The sequence below is a fragment of the Canis lupus genome, chromosome 15, assembly GCF_011100685.1.
Source record: "Canis lupus familiaris isolate Mischka breed German Shepherd chromosome 15, alternate assembly UU_Cfam_GSD_1.0, whole genome shotgun sequence".
Classification (NCBI taxonomy): Eukaryota; Metazoa; Chordata; class Mammalia; order Carnivora; family Canidae; genus Canis; species Canis lupus.
In genome coordinates this window covers 39,615,695-39,632,156 of record NC_049236.1, presented here as the reverse complement: position 1 = coordinate 39,632,156, position 16,462 = coordinate 39,615,695, and the positions used below count along the sequence as shown (strand labels likewise).

At 37.0% G+C, this 16,462-nt stretch overlaps 1 protein-coding gene across 3 annotated transcripts in view; it reads right to left on the bottom strand.

Annotated features, from left to right (window-relative positions):
* ACTR6 (actin related protein 6) overlaps positions 1 to 16,462 on the bottom strand; it is a 29,440-nt gene that overhangs the window by 11,246 nt on the left and 1,732 nt on the right. For 2 of the 3 annotated variants that reach the window (XM_038558779.1, XM_038558777.1), the window contains exons 2-7: positions 12,591 to 13,030; positions 10,684 to 10,801; positions 10,166 to 10,234; positions 7,982 to 8,105; positions 6,548 to 6,683; positions 6,400 to 6,456 (exon numbers count right to left, since the gene is read on the bottom strand). In XM_038558779.1, coding sequence (XP_038414707.1) covers positions 6,400 to 6,456; positions 6,548 to 6,683; positions 7,982 to 8,105; positions 10,166 to 10,234; positions 10,684 to 10,801; positions 12,591 to 12,865 — 779 coding nt within the window. In that variant the 5' untranslated portion in view covers positions 12,866 to 13,030. The remainder of the gene's footprint in view (positions 1 to 6,399; positions 6,457 to 6,547; positions 6,684 to 7,981; positions 8,106 to 10,165; positions 10,235 to 10,683; positions 10,802 to 12,590; positions 13,031 to 16,462) is intronic. The other variant, XM_038558778.1, reaches the window with a different exon arrangement.

Here is a 16,462-nt window from a genome sequence, read left to right as displayed (position 1 = left end):
CAGAAAGAAACTGAAAACGAAGGCTTTAAGTTAGGTAATGTTATCCAGTTAGCAACTTCCCTCCAATCATTCTGAATAGAATCTTGCTAAAATGACTTAACTCTGCACTTTCTTTTCTAATTGTTATTATTATTATTTTTAAAGATTTTGTTTATTTACTTATGAGAGACACAGAGAGAGAGAGAAGCAGAGACGGAGACAGAGGGAGAAGCAGGCTCCATGCAGTGAGCCTGACAGGGGACTCGATCCCAGGACTCCAGGACCATGCCCTGGGCTGAAGGCAGGTGCTAAACCGCTGAGCCACCCAGGGATCTCCCTCTTTTCTAATTATAGTAGTGAGTCAGCACACAGTACCTGGTACCACGGTAGATGCTTAATAAATATTTGATGAGTGAACCTAAGAAACACAGGCTTAATGAAGAAAACAAAGATACTTTAAGAAACAAAACTGAATGGGCAGCCCCGGTGGCTCAGCGGTTTGGCGCCGCCTTCAGCCCAGGGTGTGATCCTGGAGACCCAGGATCTAGTCCCACATCAGGCTCTCTGCATGGGACCTGCTTCTCCCTCTGCCTGTGTCTCTGCGCCTCTCTCTCTGTCTCTCATGAATAAATAAATAAAACCTTAAAAAAAAAAAAAAAGAAAAGAAACAAAACTGAAGAAAACACAAACAAATGGAAAGATATTCCATGCTCATGGCTTAGAACAATTCGTGTTATTAAAATGTCCAAAGCAATCTACAGATTCAGTGTAATCCCTATCAAAATACCAACAATATTTTTCAGAGAACTGGGTCAAATAATCCTAAAATTAATACGGAATAACAAAAGACTCTGAATAGCCAAAGCAATCTTGAAAAAGAACAAAGTTGGAGGTATCATAATCCCAGATTTCAAGATACACTATAAAGCTATAGTCATCAAAACAGTATGGTACTGGCAGAAAAACAGACACATAGCTCCATGAAATAGCATAGAACCCAGAAACGAACCCATGCTTCTATGGTCAATTAATCTACAGCAATGGAGGCAAGAATATATATAATAGGGAAAAAGATACCTCTTCAATAAACGGTGCTAGGAAAATTGGTCAGATACATGCCAAACAGTGAAACTAAACCACTTTATTACACCACACAAACAAAATAAACTCAAAATGGATTAAAGACCTAGATGTGAGACCTGAAATCATAAAACTCCTTACAAAAAACATAGGCAGTTTTGGACACTGGCTTTAGCAACATTTTTCTACATATGTCTCTTCACGCAAAGGAATGAAAGTGAAAATAAACTACTGGGAGCACACCAAAATAAAAGTCTTTCACACAGTGAAGGAAACAATTAACAAAATGAAAAGAATGAGAGAAGATATTTACAAAGGATTTATCTGAAGTGATATATCTGATAAGGGGTTAATATCCAAAATACATAAAGACATTTTACAACCCAACACCAAAAAACCCCCAAATAATCTGATTAAAATAAGCAGAGGACCTGAATAGAAATTTTACCAAAGACAACATACAGATGGCCAGCTCAACATCACTATCATCGGGGAAACGCAAATCAAAACAAGGAGATATCACCTCACATCTATCAGAATGGCTAGTATCAAAAAGAGAAGAAATAACAATGTTGGCAATAATGTATAAAAAGAAAAACTCACACAAACTGGTGTATAACCACTGTGGAAAACAATATGGAGATTCCTCCAAAAAATTAAAAATAGAAATACCATACAATCCAGTAATTTCACTACTAGGTATTTACCCCCAAAAAACCAAAAACATATAAAAAATATATTCACTGTTGTTTATTATAACATATTTATAATGCAAAAATATGGGAGCAACTCAAGTGTCCAATGATAGGTAAATGAATAAAGAAAACATAGTATGTACAGGTACACACACACACACCAACACACACACATAAACACAATGGAATATTAAGCAGCCTAAAAAAGAAATGAGATCTTGCCATTTGTGACAACATGGATGAACCTAGAAGGTTTTATGCAAAATGCAGTAAGTCAGAGAAAGACAAATACGATAAGGATTTCACTTATATATGGAATCTAAACAACAAAACAGAGCAAAAACAGACCCATATGTATAGAGAACTGGCAGTTGCTAGAGGAGAGAGGGTAGGGAGATGAGCAAAACAGGTGAAGGGGAGTGGAAGGTATAGTCCTCCAGTTATGGAATTAGTAAGTCCCAGGGATGAAAGGTACAGCATAAGGAATATAGTCAAGGTACTATAATAGCATTGTGTGGTGACAGAGAGTAGCTATGTTTATAATATGTACAGCATAAAGTATAGAGTTGTCAAATTACTGTATTGTACACCTAAAACTAATGTAACATTGTGTGTCAACTATACTTCAATAAAAAACATACAAGAAAAGGATAAACAAAAATGTGAAGTTATTTCCTTTGAATATTTATCTTTACCCATATATACTACATACACTTTTTGTTTTAGACTAAATGTTATCTCACATTTTCATATGCTATCATTCTTCAAAAATATGGTTATTTACTGCCCCATAATATTTATTAGAGGAACCTAATCTATTAAAATATATTTATTAATGTTCCTGGTGTTGGAAATTTATATCAAGGGGAAAGATACTTGTGTGTTTGTGATTATGGATTTGTTGCTTTTTGGGTTTTTTTAGGTAGGCTCTATGCCCCAAATGAGGCTTGAACTCATGAGCCTGAGACCAAGAGTCACATGCTCTACCAACTGAGCGAGCCAGGTGCCCTAGAGACTTTGGCTGAATCACATTTCAGCAACCAAGTTATTTTACTTCTTTGGGACTCAATCTCTTCAACTCTAAAAGGGTTATAATAATCAGATCACCGACTTAATACATCTGTAAGAAGTAAATGATTCTAATTATACATGTAAAGTGTTTAGCATAGCCCTTATAAGTAAAAAACATTATTGCTTCTTTTTGCTTTCTGTTATCTCCATATACACCATATTTTACCTTCTTTAAGATTTACTATTGCACCAAAGAAAAGAGGATAATTAAACTATGACAATTCTAAGGTACCAACAATTGGAAGATCCATTCCAACTAGAGATGTGAGAAAAGTATAACTCAAAATCAATGCAATATAGGTACTTTTATCTGTATCTTGGATTATCTCATTATTTATTCATACTCTAGGACACAGAACTTGAAATACTTCTACTACCTTGGTGTATTGCCAAACTGTTTACCAGAAAAGTTATTTCAAGGTATGCTCTGATCAGCAGCCAGCATCACAATCTGCAACATTTTTTTTTTTTTTGCAATATCATCTTTTGAAAAAAAATTCTATTAATTTGGATCATAAAAATCGTGGTATTTTAATTTGTGTTTTTCTAATAGCAGTGTCATGATAGAGAAATTCTTTGGATTTTATTTATTTATTCATGAGAGACAGAGAGAGAGGCAGAGACACAGACAGAGGGGGAAGCAGGCTCCATGCAGAGAGCCCGACATGGGACTCGATCCCTGGTCTCCAGGATCACGCCCTGGGCTGAAAGGGCACTAAACTGCCGAGCCACTCAGGCTGCCCTATAGAGGAATTCTTATTTGTTAACTCAATATATCCCAACCTCCTAAATAAATGCTCAATAAATATTTTAACTGAATTTGTAATAATTACTACAGATGTTTAACATTTTTCTATGTCTGAGAATTATCCATTTGTATCCTTTGACTATATGTAACCCTAATAATTATCTATCTGTATCACTGACCATTTGTTTTCTGAGAATCGTCTAGTAACCCGTTATTTTATACCAAGGTAGTGCTTTTCTTAACTGAGAAGAGCCCTTAATATATTAAAGATAACAACTCAGTGTCATATCTGCTTCAAATTGATTTCTCAGGTTTACACTGACATTAGTTTTGTTTACAAATGCTTGAAATCAGTGGTTTTCCAGACCAGAAGAGGACAAAGAGGGATTGGAGTGCTGGTAATATAGTCTGCCTGAACTGTGTTCTGGTTACTTGGGTATATTCAGTTTTTAAAGATTCACTGAATTGTACATTCAAGTTTTGTAAACTTCTATATGTATGTTTTACCTCAATAAAAATTTTGTTTTATTAACAAAGTTGTATGTGGGGGGGACCTGGGTTTTGGTTAACATCCTCATCTGTCTCAACTTTCTCTGCCTTTCAAATGTGGTCTTTCCAATCTGATGGGGATAGGGGGACTAAATATCCAAACTTTTTGAAACTGAGCCCAATTCTGTCTGGTTCTACAATGAGTAACATTCACATAATCATACTACTGTATATGCTACTCATGAGCCTTTTGCTGTTAGAATTGATGTATAAACAACAAGGCAAGAAGACTTCACTTTAGTAAAAAGTCATATATAAATGTTATCTCAATAATTAAGAAGAAATCACACAGCATTATGTTTAATGAAAAAAGTCACTGTTCAAAGGTTATATACTATAGGATTCTGTTTCTTGAAATAACAACCATAGAAATGGTAAACAAATTAGAGATTGCCAGGAGAGAAGGACATGGTGAGAAAGCAAATGTAAAGGAGTAGCACAGGCACTGCTCGGGCGCCGTCCATTTCTGTTAGGAAGGACGTCAGGTTTGAGGTAGGTGTGAAGGAGAAGAACTACCATGACTTCAAGTGCTTTAACGAAACCTCAGATGCGAGGCCTTCTGGCCAAGCGTCTGCGATTTCATATCGTTGGAGCCTTCGCTGTATCCCTGGGGGTTGCAGCTTTTTATAAGTTTGCTGTGGCTGAACCAAGAAAGAAGGCATATGCAGATTTCTACAGAAATTATGATTCTATGAAAGATTTTGAGGAGATGAAGAAGGCTGGTATCTTTCAGAGTGCAAAGTGAATTTGGAATATAAAGAATTTCTTTGGGTTGTGTTTCATTGAAGCTTGACTGTCCTGTGTTCCTGAGCTATGAAACACGAACACTGGGTTATGGAATAGTTTCTCTTAATAAACAACTAAAAAATGAAAAAAAAAAAAAAAAAAAAAAGGAGTAGCACAAAGGAGTTCCTTTAGAGTGATGGAATAGTTCTACAGCTTGATTTCAGTGGTGCTTAGATAAATCTATATATGGGATAAAATCGCATAGATGTACACATGAATGCATGTAAAAAATGGTGAAAATTGAAAATAATATTGTACTAGTGTCAATTTTATCATGTTGATATTGTATTAGTTAATTGAGATGTTACTAAGGTTACACAGGGCTCTCCACACTATTCTACAACTTCCTCAGTCTGTGATTATCGTAAAATAAAAAGTCTTTTACAAATGTGCTAGAGCTGGGTAGGATGGATAGGGGAGTAGGTCTCTTTTGAGGGTAACAAAAATGTTCTAAAAATGTTCTAATACACTAAAATCCACTGAAAATGTACACTTTAAATGGATGAATTTTCTGGTATGTATTAGATCTCAATAAAGCTGTTTAAAAAAATAATGGTACACCTGACAGAAGAAAGAAGGAAAACATGGGAGGAAAGGCAGAAGGAAATGCAGATTCACTTATTTTCTCATCTGATATAGAGGGGAGCTAAGAGATACTGACGGTGTCATACTAGCCAAAGTTAATGTAGTGAGAAATTGAGATTTAACAATTCTACTTACAAAACAAAAAAAAAATCACACTTAAGTTTTTAAACAAAATAAAATTTAAAATAATAGCATAAATTAAATTTATAAATAAACATAGGAAAGCAAGAAGAGTTGGGATGTGGCAAAGTACGCTAATTCCTCATCTTTTAATGATGGATAGTCAACTAATATTGGTTAATCCACAAACAAAAATAACAATACATTATTAAGAGTCATAGAGACTAAAACTATAAACGATAAATACAGTTTAAAGACCATACTTTGTGTGAAATGGACATGAGAGAAAGAAAGAGGGCATAGAGATTTATTTTCCTTTGAAAACCCTATTTCCTTAAATGCATTTTTAATTTGTTTTATAATGTATAACATTTATAAACTGCTATAACTTCTAGAATTTTAAGATACTAAACATACTTAACTCCCTAGAATTTGGAAATATCCAAATTTTGGTGGACACTAGCATTTTATATGCTAGAAAGCTTTTGGGTTTGTGTGTGTGTGTGTGTGTGTGTGTGTGTAAGCTCTATACCAATGGTGCAGCTTGGACTCATGACCCAGAAATCAAGAGTTGCATGCTGGACAGACTGAGCCAGCCAGGTGCCCCACTAGAAAGCCTTTCAATTTGAACATCATCTGTATTTATATATGTGATATAGTTTTTAAAAGCAGTGATATAGAATTGTCACCTAAAGTTACAACTAAATGGTCAGAGTAGTTTTAAATGACTTTAAAAAGTTCATCACCAGCAGCCAACCCTCCCAAAGAATTAAAGCTAAATATTACCTGTAAGATATGATCTCCTTTAGATGATTGGTTAGGAGTTTTCCTCCTACATTTATCCTACAAAGGGAGAATTCAAATTTGGTTCAGTTTATCGCACCTTTCATTTGGTTTTAACCTAAGAAAAACACGAAAATTGAATACAACTCACCGAATAATTGCTTCTTTTTTCTTTTTACTTCTACAGTAGGGAACTATATGTGTAAAGGAATATCCACTATCTACAATGATACAGCACAACTCGGAAGGATTATCTCGAAAATACCTATGCGCACTGAGAGCACCAGCTATTCAGAAAAAGATAAAGAAAACTGGATTATATAAAGTGTACTTAATTTAAAGTAACTTAAAGAAAGGTAACAAATTAAGGCAAACACAAAGACAAAAACTTTCCTTTATTTCTATATGTCAATTAAAAATAATATGCATAACTATCACAAGCTCTCTGCAGCATTTAAACTAAAACATCACATTTTGTGGTAAACATGACTTAAAATTTTTGTGATCAATTTTTAAAAGTAAATATTCTTAATTATTTTAACATCATAACTTATTTTAACAGTTGATAATTTTACTGAGCATTTATTACATGCTGAGCACAATTCTAAAAACTCCATGAGTATTTGTGTTTTAATCTTCACAACAGTTCCATTTTATGGATGAAGAAATTGAAGCACAGAGAAGTTAAATAATATACTCAATGTCATACAACTAGAAAGTAACAGTCAAGATTCAAACCACCTAGAGTGATTCTAGAGCAAGGTTTCTCAACCTCAGAACTACTGACATTTTGAGCCAGATAATTTCTTGTTGCTGGAGGCTGTCCTATTCATTTTAAGATGTTTAGCAGCATCTGTGTCCTCACAGTCGTGACAACCAAAAATGTCTCCCAACGTTGCCAAATATCCCAAGGAGCAAAATCAACCTGAAGAACACTGTTCTAGAGATTGTGCTCTTAACCATTATAGTATAGTATCACTCATACAGACTTAAATTCTGCAAGCTAAATATTTGAGTACTTTCATTGTACAATCATGTAATGTAATTCTAGCCTTTCATAAACTAGTAAGCATATAAATATCTAAATGATATATCTAAATATCTAGATAATATTTTCAGATTGGTTTTCCACATATTGGCAGCTGAGCTATTAACATTTCAATCAATAATAATGATAGTGAACACATCAGTGGCAGAAAAGGTAACCTCCTTAGAAACAATCTTTCAGAACTTAAAAATATGTGGCTAGTGGAGCACCTGGCTGGTACAGTCGTTACAGCATGTAACTCTTGATCTCAGGGTTGTGAGTCTGAACCTCAGAGTTTACTTTAAAAAACAAACAAACAAAAAACTAGTATGTGGCTAGTAACTTCATTATGGAGAAAATACCAAACTAGTAAAAAGATGAAGTGAGAAAAGTCTGATTAGATAATCTCTAAGAGTATACCTAATTTTTAAATTCCATGTTTTATTTCCTTCAAATCTAAAAAAATGTCACCCAATATTCTTGGATTTTAAGTGTTTCTCTTTACCCTATTCATGTCTGTATTCCCATTACTTAATTGCAATCAAAACTTTAACTCACCATTTACTCTTAAGACTGCTTGGAACTGATATTCTTCAAAGAGGATTTCATTCATTGATTCTTGAATTGAAGTGAAATTAAAGTATGGTTCTGTGATAATAATATTGGTATCTAAAAAATCAACCTATGAGAGAAAAAAATTCCACAAGTTTTATAACTTTGTAGTCATAAACACTTGTTTTACATATATAAACAAAAATATTATTCCTCACAATAATCCTAGAAGTCTTATTACTAACCCCATTTAATTGGCCAACTGAGGTACAGAAAAGTTGAATACATTACCAAGGTTCATGTAACTAGTTAGGGACATAGCTAGGATTTGAATCCCGGAAGACTGATTACAGGATCCAGGCACTTTATTATTCAATTTTAACTCTCTTAATGGTAGCATTAATAAAATGATACTATCAAATTGTTTGAAGATCAGCGTGCAAAAGTAATGAAAAATACAACTACAAGCATTAAAGATGTTTTGTTTTCCAAGTCAAATGGCCAGAAGCTTTAGCAGCATAGTGTTTACATAATTCTCTCCTACACCCTTAAGAAGCATTAAAAACTGAAAATTCACTCGCTATACCTAAAGGTACATTACATACATTAAAAGCGCAAAATTCTCACATAATATTCACAATTTAGGTATGTGGACAAAAATATTTTACTGTGAAAACAAATAGGAGATGGTGAATTGATCTAATAATAGCAGACATGTGAATAATCTTGAGTTCCATACAGACTCTCTTAACCTCAAATTCACTTCAAAATGAAAATTCTATTCATATGCAATTACTTAATTTTAAATATTTAAATATATTTAAAATATTTGTTTTTTTTTAAATTTTTTTAATGTATTTATGATAGTCACAGAGAGAGAGAGAGAGGCAGAGACACAGGCAGAGGGAGAAGCAGGCTCCATGCACCGGGAGCCCGACGTGGGATTCCATCCCGGGTCTCCAGGATCGCGCCCTGGGCCAAAGGCAGGCGCCAAACCGCTGAGCCACCCAGGGATCCCTAAAATATTTATAATATTTTTAAATATTATACTTCTTCAAAACTAAGAACAGTATATTAGTGACTTAAATATAACTTTTGAAACATATTCTAAAGTTAAAGCTAGATACCTCAATTACCTTCAACCCCAATCCCAGAATTACTCTCTGGAATCTGTCCTTGGCCTTTCCTCTTTACTGATACCACCTTATCTCTCACCTCAAATAATGCCACTGCCTTCTCAATGCCCTTTCTGCCTCCATTCTCTTCTCATTCTGCTCGGTCTTCTGTGCCGCTAGCATAATCATCAGCAAGTATTTTTCTAAATCAGAAATCTGATCACCCTCTGTAAATGTATTCCTCACCACACAAGTCCTTCCTTCTATGACTTGACACTGCCTAGGAGGAAATAGTGCCCAATACATTTGCAATTTCATCCCCCCTTCAACCCATCTTACAGCGTGTGCTGGTAAATGGTCAACAACCAGATCTCCAGGGGGAGAAAAAGCCCTGATTTGTAGGGTTTACCATGGTCTGTGTTATAGATACTGTCACCATGGTTGATTTCCAGCTATCCTGAAGTCACCAAACCCTGAACACAGAGCTGGGAAGAAATGCATGTAATTGGTTCTCATGACCCTGTAGGAGCCAACTTTCAGCACAAGACTATTCAGTAAAAATTCTGAGTCTAGGGGATCCCTGGATGGCTCAGTGGTTTAGCGCCGGCCTTTGGCCCAGGGCGTGATCCTGGAGTCCCGGGATCGAGTCCCACATCAGGCTCCCTGTGTGGAGCCTGCTTCTCCCTCTGCCTGTGTCTCTGTCCCTCCACCCCCGTGTCTCTCATGAATAAATGGGTAAAATCTTTAAAAAAATAATAATAATAAGTCTATTCACTTCACACCATGCTCTCCCCCCTACCAGATTTTAGCTCAAGTAATCATAAGTATATAAGTATTACTTTTCATAAACATATATATTTTGGCAGTGTATATAATTTTAAAAGCTAAAAATGAGTGATAGTACATAGTAACCATGTGGAACAGATTTATTTAAGTCATATTAAGGTGTAAACTAGCTTTATATCCTATCCTGTTGGTTCTTGCATTAACGTGAGTTAATAATTCTTTGGTGCTGTAATTTTTCATTGAATAAAGCATGGAAATAGAAATTTGAATACATACTCCAATTTGTTACCTGATACATTTCTTTTCCAAAAAGGTAATCCCAAACTTGTCTTTGAACATCCCAATTCACCAAGTAGCCCTAAAAAAATTCTTGTATAAATTACCACAAATATTTGAATAATTTTTAAAAATCACATTAATATACTCTAAATGACTAATTGCTCTTTATAGTTACCTTCACTACTCAAACACTGTTTAAGGAGACGCCACTCTATACTTACACTTTTTTAACATGTTCATCTCATTTAGCTTTAATATAAACAAGTAAAATTCAGTACCACAATCAGTATCCTATAGCATCCTGCTATAGGGTCTGGTCTGGGATTGAACCCCAGACAGTAACTAAGTCATGGTCATTTATTGCTAACAAGACAATTTAATTTCAATTTTTGGTTTTAATAAGATCTTATTAAAATTTAAATAGCTTTTCTAAAAACATTCCCATACATAAAAAATCTTAATTATACATTTAAAAATTGTCTTTACATTTAGGACTATGTTGTTAGAAATGACATATAATTGAATTACCTTCTGAAAAGGAAGGATGTAAAAGAGTCCAGAAGGGTCCTTTATTTCATCTATCTGGTTAGCAGTAAAAGTTTTAAGTCGTGCTGTTTTTGACCTGAACTGACAGTTAGGAATTACCCTGTAAACAAAGAAATAATATAATTATTTCCTAACTACTCACTTAGAAAGTATACTTAACCACCTCCCTCCATGACAAAAAAATATTCACAACCAGTGTTTCTCATTTTGTCTTCAAATAATTAAAAAAAAAACACATTTTTTAAAAAGTTCTAATATGTATGAGATCCTACACTGGATCCTTCATCTTTCTCAAGTAATCCTTAAAAAATCCTTCCAGGTGGGTATGGATCCTGCCACCACCAGATGACAGGGCTCAGGTAAAGTTCTGGTCCTTTTGGCTTTAATGTGGGAATCTTAATACCACTCTGACAAAAGATTTACAGTTTCAAAATTCTTGTCATTAAAACTAAATATCTAAGAAGCCAAAGATTTTCAATTAGCAGGATGCTATAGGATACAGAAGGAGAAAGTGGTTCTTAATATGGTTGCCGCCCACCACAGGCTTACAATCTGGTTAGGAAGACAAACTGAAGTCATCATCAACCATACACACATGTACACATGTATGTGTGTGCAGGAGTGGGAGAAGGGGAGGGGAGAGAGAGAGGAGGAGCGAGGGAAAGGATATTGGGACAATACTGCAAACATGTTTTGTATCTGCTTATTTCATTTATACTATGTTGTCATTTTCTCTACATGTTTAAATATGCTTTGAGGACATGATTTTTTTTTTTCTTTAAAGATTAATTTTAGAGAGAGAAAGCAAGAGAGTGAGAGAGTGCAAGAGCTGGGGGTTAGGGTGCAGGGAGAGAGAGAATTTCAGGCCAACTCCCAGCTGAGGGCAGAGCCCAAGGGGTGATTCAATTCCATTCCCTAACATCACCATCTGAGCCAAAGTCAAGAGTCTGATACTCAATGCCGTGAGCCATCCAGGCGATTGGAGGACGGGATTTTTAAAAACCGCACTACAGTCAATCTTATGGTTGTACTGTAATATTAGTCTATTTTCTATTCTTGATTATTCAGCTTGCTTTCTTTTCCTTTTTTCCCACCATACACAATGTCTGTAACATAGAGCATCCTGTATTTATTCTTATCAAACCCTTCATACTTATTCCTTAGGAAACTGATAGCAGAACTACTGTGGCCAAAGGATAAAAACAGTGATACACATTGCCAAAAAACATTTTCCGGAAGACTAAGAATTTACGTTTCTATAAGCGTTCTCTTTAAAAAAGAAAAAAAAGAAAAGGAGAAAGAGAGGGCAGAGAATCCTCTGTAAACATTTTAGAAGTAAAGCATCTTTTCTTCTCTCTATATACGTATATATTTGACGAATGCCATTGTAGTGATTCCGTCAAATCAAGTCTATCAACCAGGTCGGCCAAGGCACACCAAGGGGCTTAGGCACGAAGCCTTCAACGTCTCCAACCAGTAGGTCGTTTTTAAGCGCTTCTGGGGTCACAGGACCCACTGAGGATCTGGTGAAAGCCGCGGCAGTGCCCTCAAGAATGTGCATATGCACACACATGTCCGCGCTTCCTGCGGTTCCTGAACTTCGGGGACGCACCGCTTCGTCGAGCACCGCTTCTCAAAGAAGCCTAGTTTCCTCAACGATTTCCTGTACCAAAGGAAACGCACGTCCCACTTCCGGGGCCGCGTGGCCTACGTGACCGCCACAACTGCAGTGGAAAGCATCCCAGCCTCCCGGCTCCAGTCGGAGCATCCCTACGGCGCGGGTGAGGGCCACGGAGGGCCACCTGCAGTTTACTGCGCTCCCGACCGGAAGCCGAGTCTGTGAAGCCACCAGACGTCGGGCTCGTGCTGAGGAGCGAGAGAACACTTACGACACGTTTTCATGGCTGTAACCGATTTTGGCATTGTAGGCTCCGTTATCCAGCACCAAAGTCGTCATTTTACCGCGAACCCACCGGCCGTCGCTCCGTCCTCCCGTCACTTCGGCTCCCTGGGCTTCCGGGACTCTAGGGTTGGCGGGGCGGGGCGGAAGGGCGCTTCCGGTCTTCCTTAGCAACGGAGGACGCCGGAAACCAGAGACGCCCTGCAGGCCTCGCTGCGGGCGTAGGGCTGTGCAGCGCTTACCTCCACGCCCCGCCGGTTCCATCCCCCGGGAACGTGCAACCGGCTTGCGGCTTTTGCGCCCACCGTATTACGTTTTTGCCCTCCGCTTCGCACACTGACTCGCCCCGCCAATTCTCTGTTGACTTCCGTGGTGCACCTTCAGCTTTGTGCCCGCGTGTGTTCCAGTAGCATTGTTCAGTGACGTTTCCTAAGGGATGAAATGCAAAATCATACAGTGTGGAATGGGGTATGAAGTCTCTTCAGCCTCATTCCCCGCCACTGCCCATTCCATTGTAGCCTAGGCCCGACCACCTTTAAATTATAGACATGCTGTTTGATCAACTGCCTCTCTTTTCTACGCATTCATACTCTTCCTCCACCTACTTGTTCATAACACTGCGCTGTCGTTCTTACTAAAAGGTTTCTTGACACCGCACGTTACCCTGTTCTCACTCTTGAAATCAGGTGCTCCTGTGTGCTCTTGTAATACCCTCGGCTAACTCCAATACATAATAAGGGATAAGAATGAATTTTGTATTAGAATCCAGACTCCACAAAATGGCTGTGTAACCTTGGGCGATGAAGATGATGATGGGTAAAGATTTAGAAAGTGCTTAATACCTGTGAGTAAACTTTCAAAGATATATAGATATAGATATATAGATATATATAAATATATAGATATATACACATATATATCACACACACACATATATATACACATACACTAACTTAATCTTTAAATTTCTGAACTATTATTAAAATCAAAGAGATAGTGATTTATAGTCTCTGCATTTAAACTCTTGGACCAAAATCTTGGCTCTTACTAGATGCTGTGGACAGGCTAGTTCATCTCTCTATGCCTTAGTTTTCTCATTTGTAAAATACAGTAATATTAATAACACTCCCTTGCAGAATTGTTTTATGAAGAGTAAATGACACAAGTACCTGGTAGAGGTAATCATCATCATCATTGTCATCTTTTCATCATATACTCATTCTCATTTATTTTTTTAAAGATTTTTACCTTTAAGTAATCTTTACACTCAACCTGAGGCTGGAACTCACAACTCCAAGATCAACAGTCGCATGTTCCACCAACCAAGCCAGCCAGGTGCCCCCATATAATTAATCTCTTAACTTGTATAGATGGCAAACTCCTTGAAGTCAGACCACTCTATTCTACTGGTCTAGATCTTTGTATCGAAAAATCATTGAATGTCCAAAGTTAATTATGTGCAATTTTAGTCATTCTGTTTTCTCTAATTTATCACTAAACTGATAAGATCTCTTACTACAAACATGTAAAGAATGTTTTCTAAAACTTACAGCATAGGGACATCTGGGTGGCTCAGCAGTTGAGCATCTCCCTTGGCTCAGGGCATGATCCCAGAGTCCTGGGATTAAGTCCCACTCCGGGCTCCCCTGAATAGAGCCTGCTTCTCCTTCTGCCTGTGTCTCTGCCTCTCTCATGAATAAATAAATAAAATATTTTTTTAAAAAACTTACGGCATAGAGCTGACATCATTTCTAGTCATCTTTCATCTCTTAAAATATGATTTTTCCTTCTGATTATCAGCCTTTTCTTATTTAAGCTTCTCTTTTTGCTTTCCTCAACATTTACATCCTCCTTGATTAAGATCATTTTTGTTCTTGGTTTCAGCTGTCATTAAATAATGATAAAGCTAAAAGCAGAATTTCCACCCCCCAACTATAGTCTGAATGTTTCTACCCAAGTATATCCTAGGATAACTTTAATGGATAGCAACAAATCTAAAACTGAATTTTATCTCCAAAAAGGTTTGTTCCACCTAATTACTTATCTATATTAATAGTATGTCCCAAGATCCACATGGTGCATCAAGCTAGATACCTCAATTACCTTCAACCCCAATCCCAGAATTACTCTCTGGAATCTGTCCTTGGCCTTTCCTCTTTACTGATACCACCTTATCTCTCACCTCAAATAATGCCACTGCCTTCTCAATGCCCTTTCTGCCTGCATTCTCTTCTCATTCTGCTCGGTCTTCTGTGCCACTAGCATAATCATCAGCAAGTATTTTTCTAAATCAGAAATCTGATCACCGTCTGTAAATGTATTCCTCACCACACAAGTCCTTCCTTCTATGACTTGACACTGCCTAGGAAGAAATAGTGCCCATACATTTGCAATTTCATCCCCCCTTCAACCCATCTTACAGCGTGTGCTGGTAAATGGTCAACAACCAGATCTCCAGGGGGAAAAAAAGCCCTGATCTGTAGGGTTTACCATGGTCTGTGTTATAGATACTGTCACCATGGTTGATTTCCAGCTATCCTGAAGTCACCAAACCCTGAACACAGAGCTGGGAAGAAATGCATGTAATTGGTTCTCATGACCCTGTAGGAGCCCACTTTCAGCACAAGACTGTTCAGTAAAAATTCTGAGTCTAGTCACTTCATACCATGCTCTCTCCCCTACCAGATTTTAGCTCAAGTAATCTCAAGCATATATTACTTTTGTTAAAATACAATTCAACTGAGTAAATTTAATTGGCTTTACTGAAAGATTCATGAACCAGGCAGTATCCAATCTAGCCAACTAAGGGGAATTCTAAGTAGAGAAATTGTACAAAAATGGAAGTAGGTGGAGGCCACTGCAGAGCTTGAACTCAAGACTCTGTGATCAAGATCTGAGCTGGGATCATATCAGACACTTAACCAACAGAGCCACCCAGGTGCCTCCTAAAATGACCTTTCTTATGTGAAGGAAGTGGTGTCTTTTTCCAGGGACCCTTGACTCCTGCTTATATAATTTTAAAAGAATTAAAAATATGACTCTGTTACAAGTATATAATAAACATGTGCAACAGTTTTAAGTCCTATTAATGAGTGAACTAGCTCTAACTCCTATTTTATTGGCTTTTACATTAATATGAGTTGATAAATCTTTGGTGCATATCCATTATACATCTGTATGACAGTCATGTTTTTTAACTTTTAAAAATTATACTTTGATAATTAAAAAGCAATTAAGAAAAATGTAAAGGGGTGTTGGGTGGCTCAGTTAAACATCTGACTTGGGCCCAGGTCATGATCTCGGGATCCTGAGATTGAGCCCCATGTTGAGCTCCCTGCTCAGTGGAGGAATTTGCTGGTCCCTCTGCCTTTGCCCTGCATGTTTTCTCTCTCAAATAAACAAATAACATCTTAAAAAAAAAAGATGTGAATTTATTTAAACCACTGAATTTATAGTGTTATTTTTTTAAAGATTTTATTTATTTATTCATGTGAGACACACAGAGAGAGAAGCAGAGACACAGGCAGAGGGAGAAGCAGGCTCCATGCAGGGAGCCTGACATGGGATTCCATCAGAACCCCAGGATCACGCCCTGAGCCGAAGGTGGCGCTAAACCGCCGAGCCACCCAGGGGTCCCTTATAGTGGTTTTGACATATGTTCCCTCAATCCAGGGACAGAAAAATTGCAAATGTATTTCTCAATAAAAAGATATTGGTACAAATCAGTAAAAACTCATTAAAAAACACAAGCTTAAGGCAGAGTCAGTTGCCCACAGCAAACCAAGACCTAAGTACAGCTTCAACCTCTTTAGGTGTGGAATTTTAAGCCAATTAGCCTGGAATTTTCTGGTCTGCATCAAT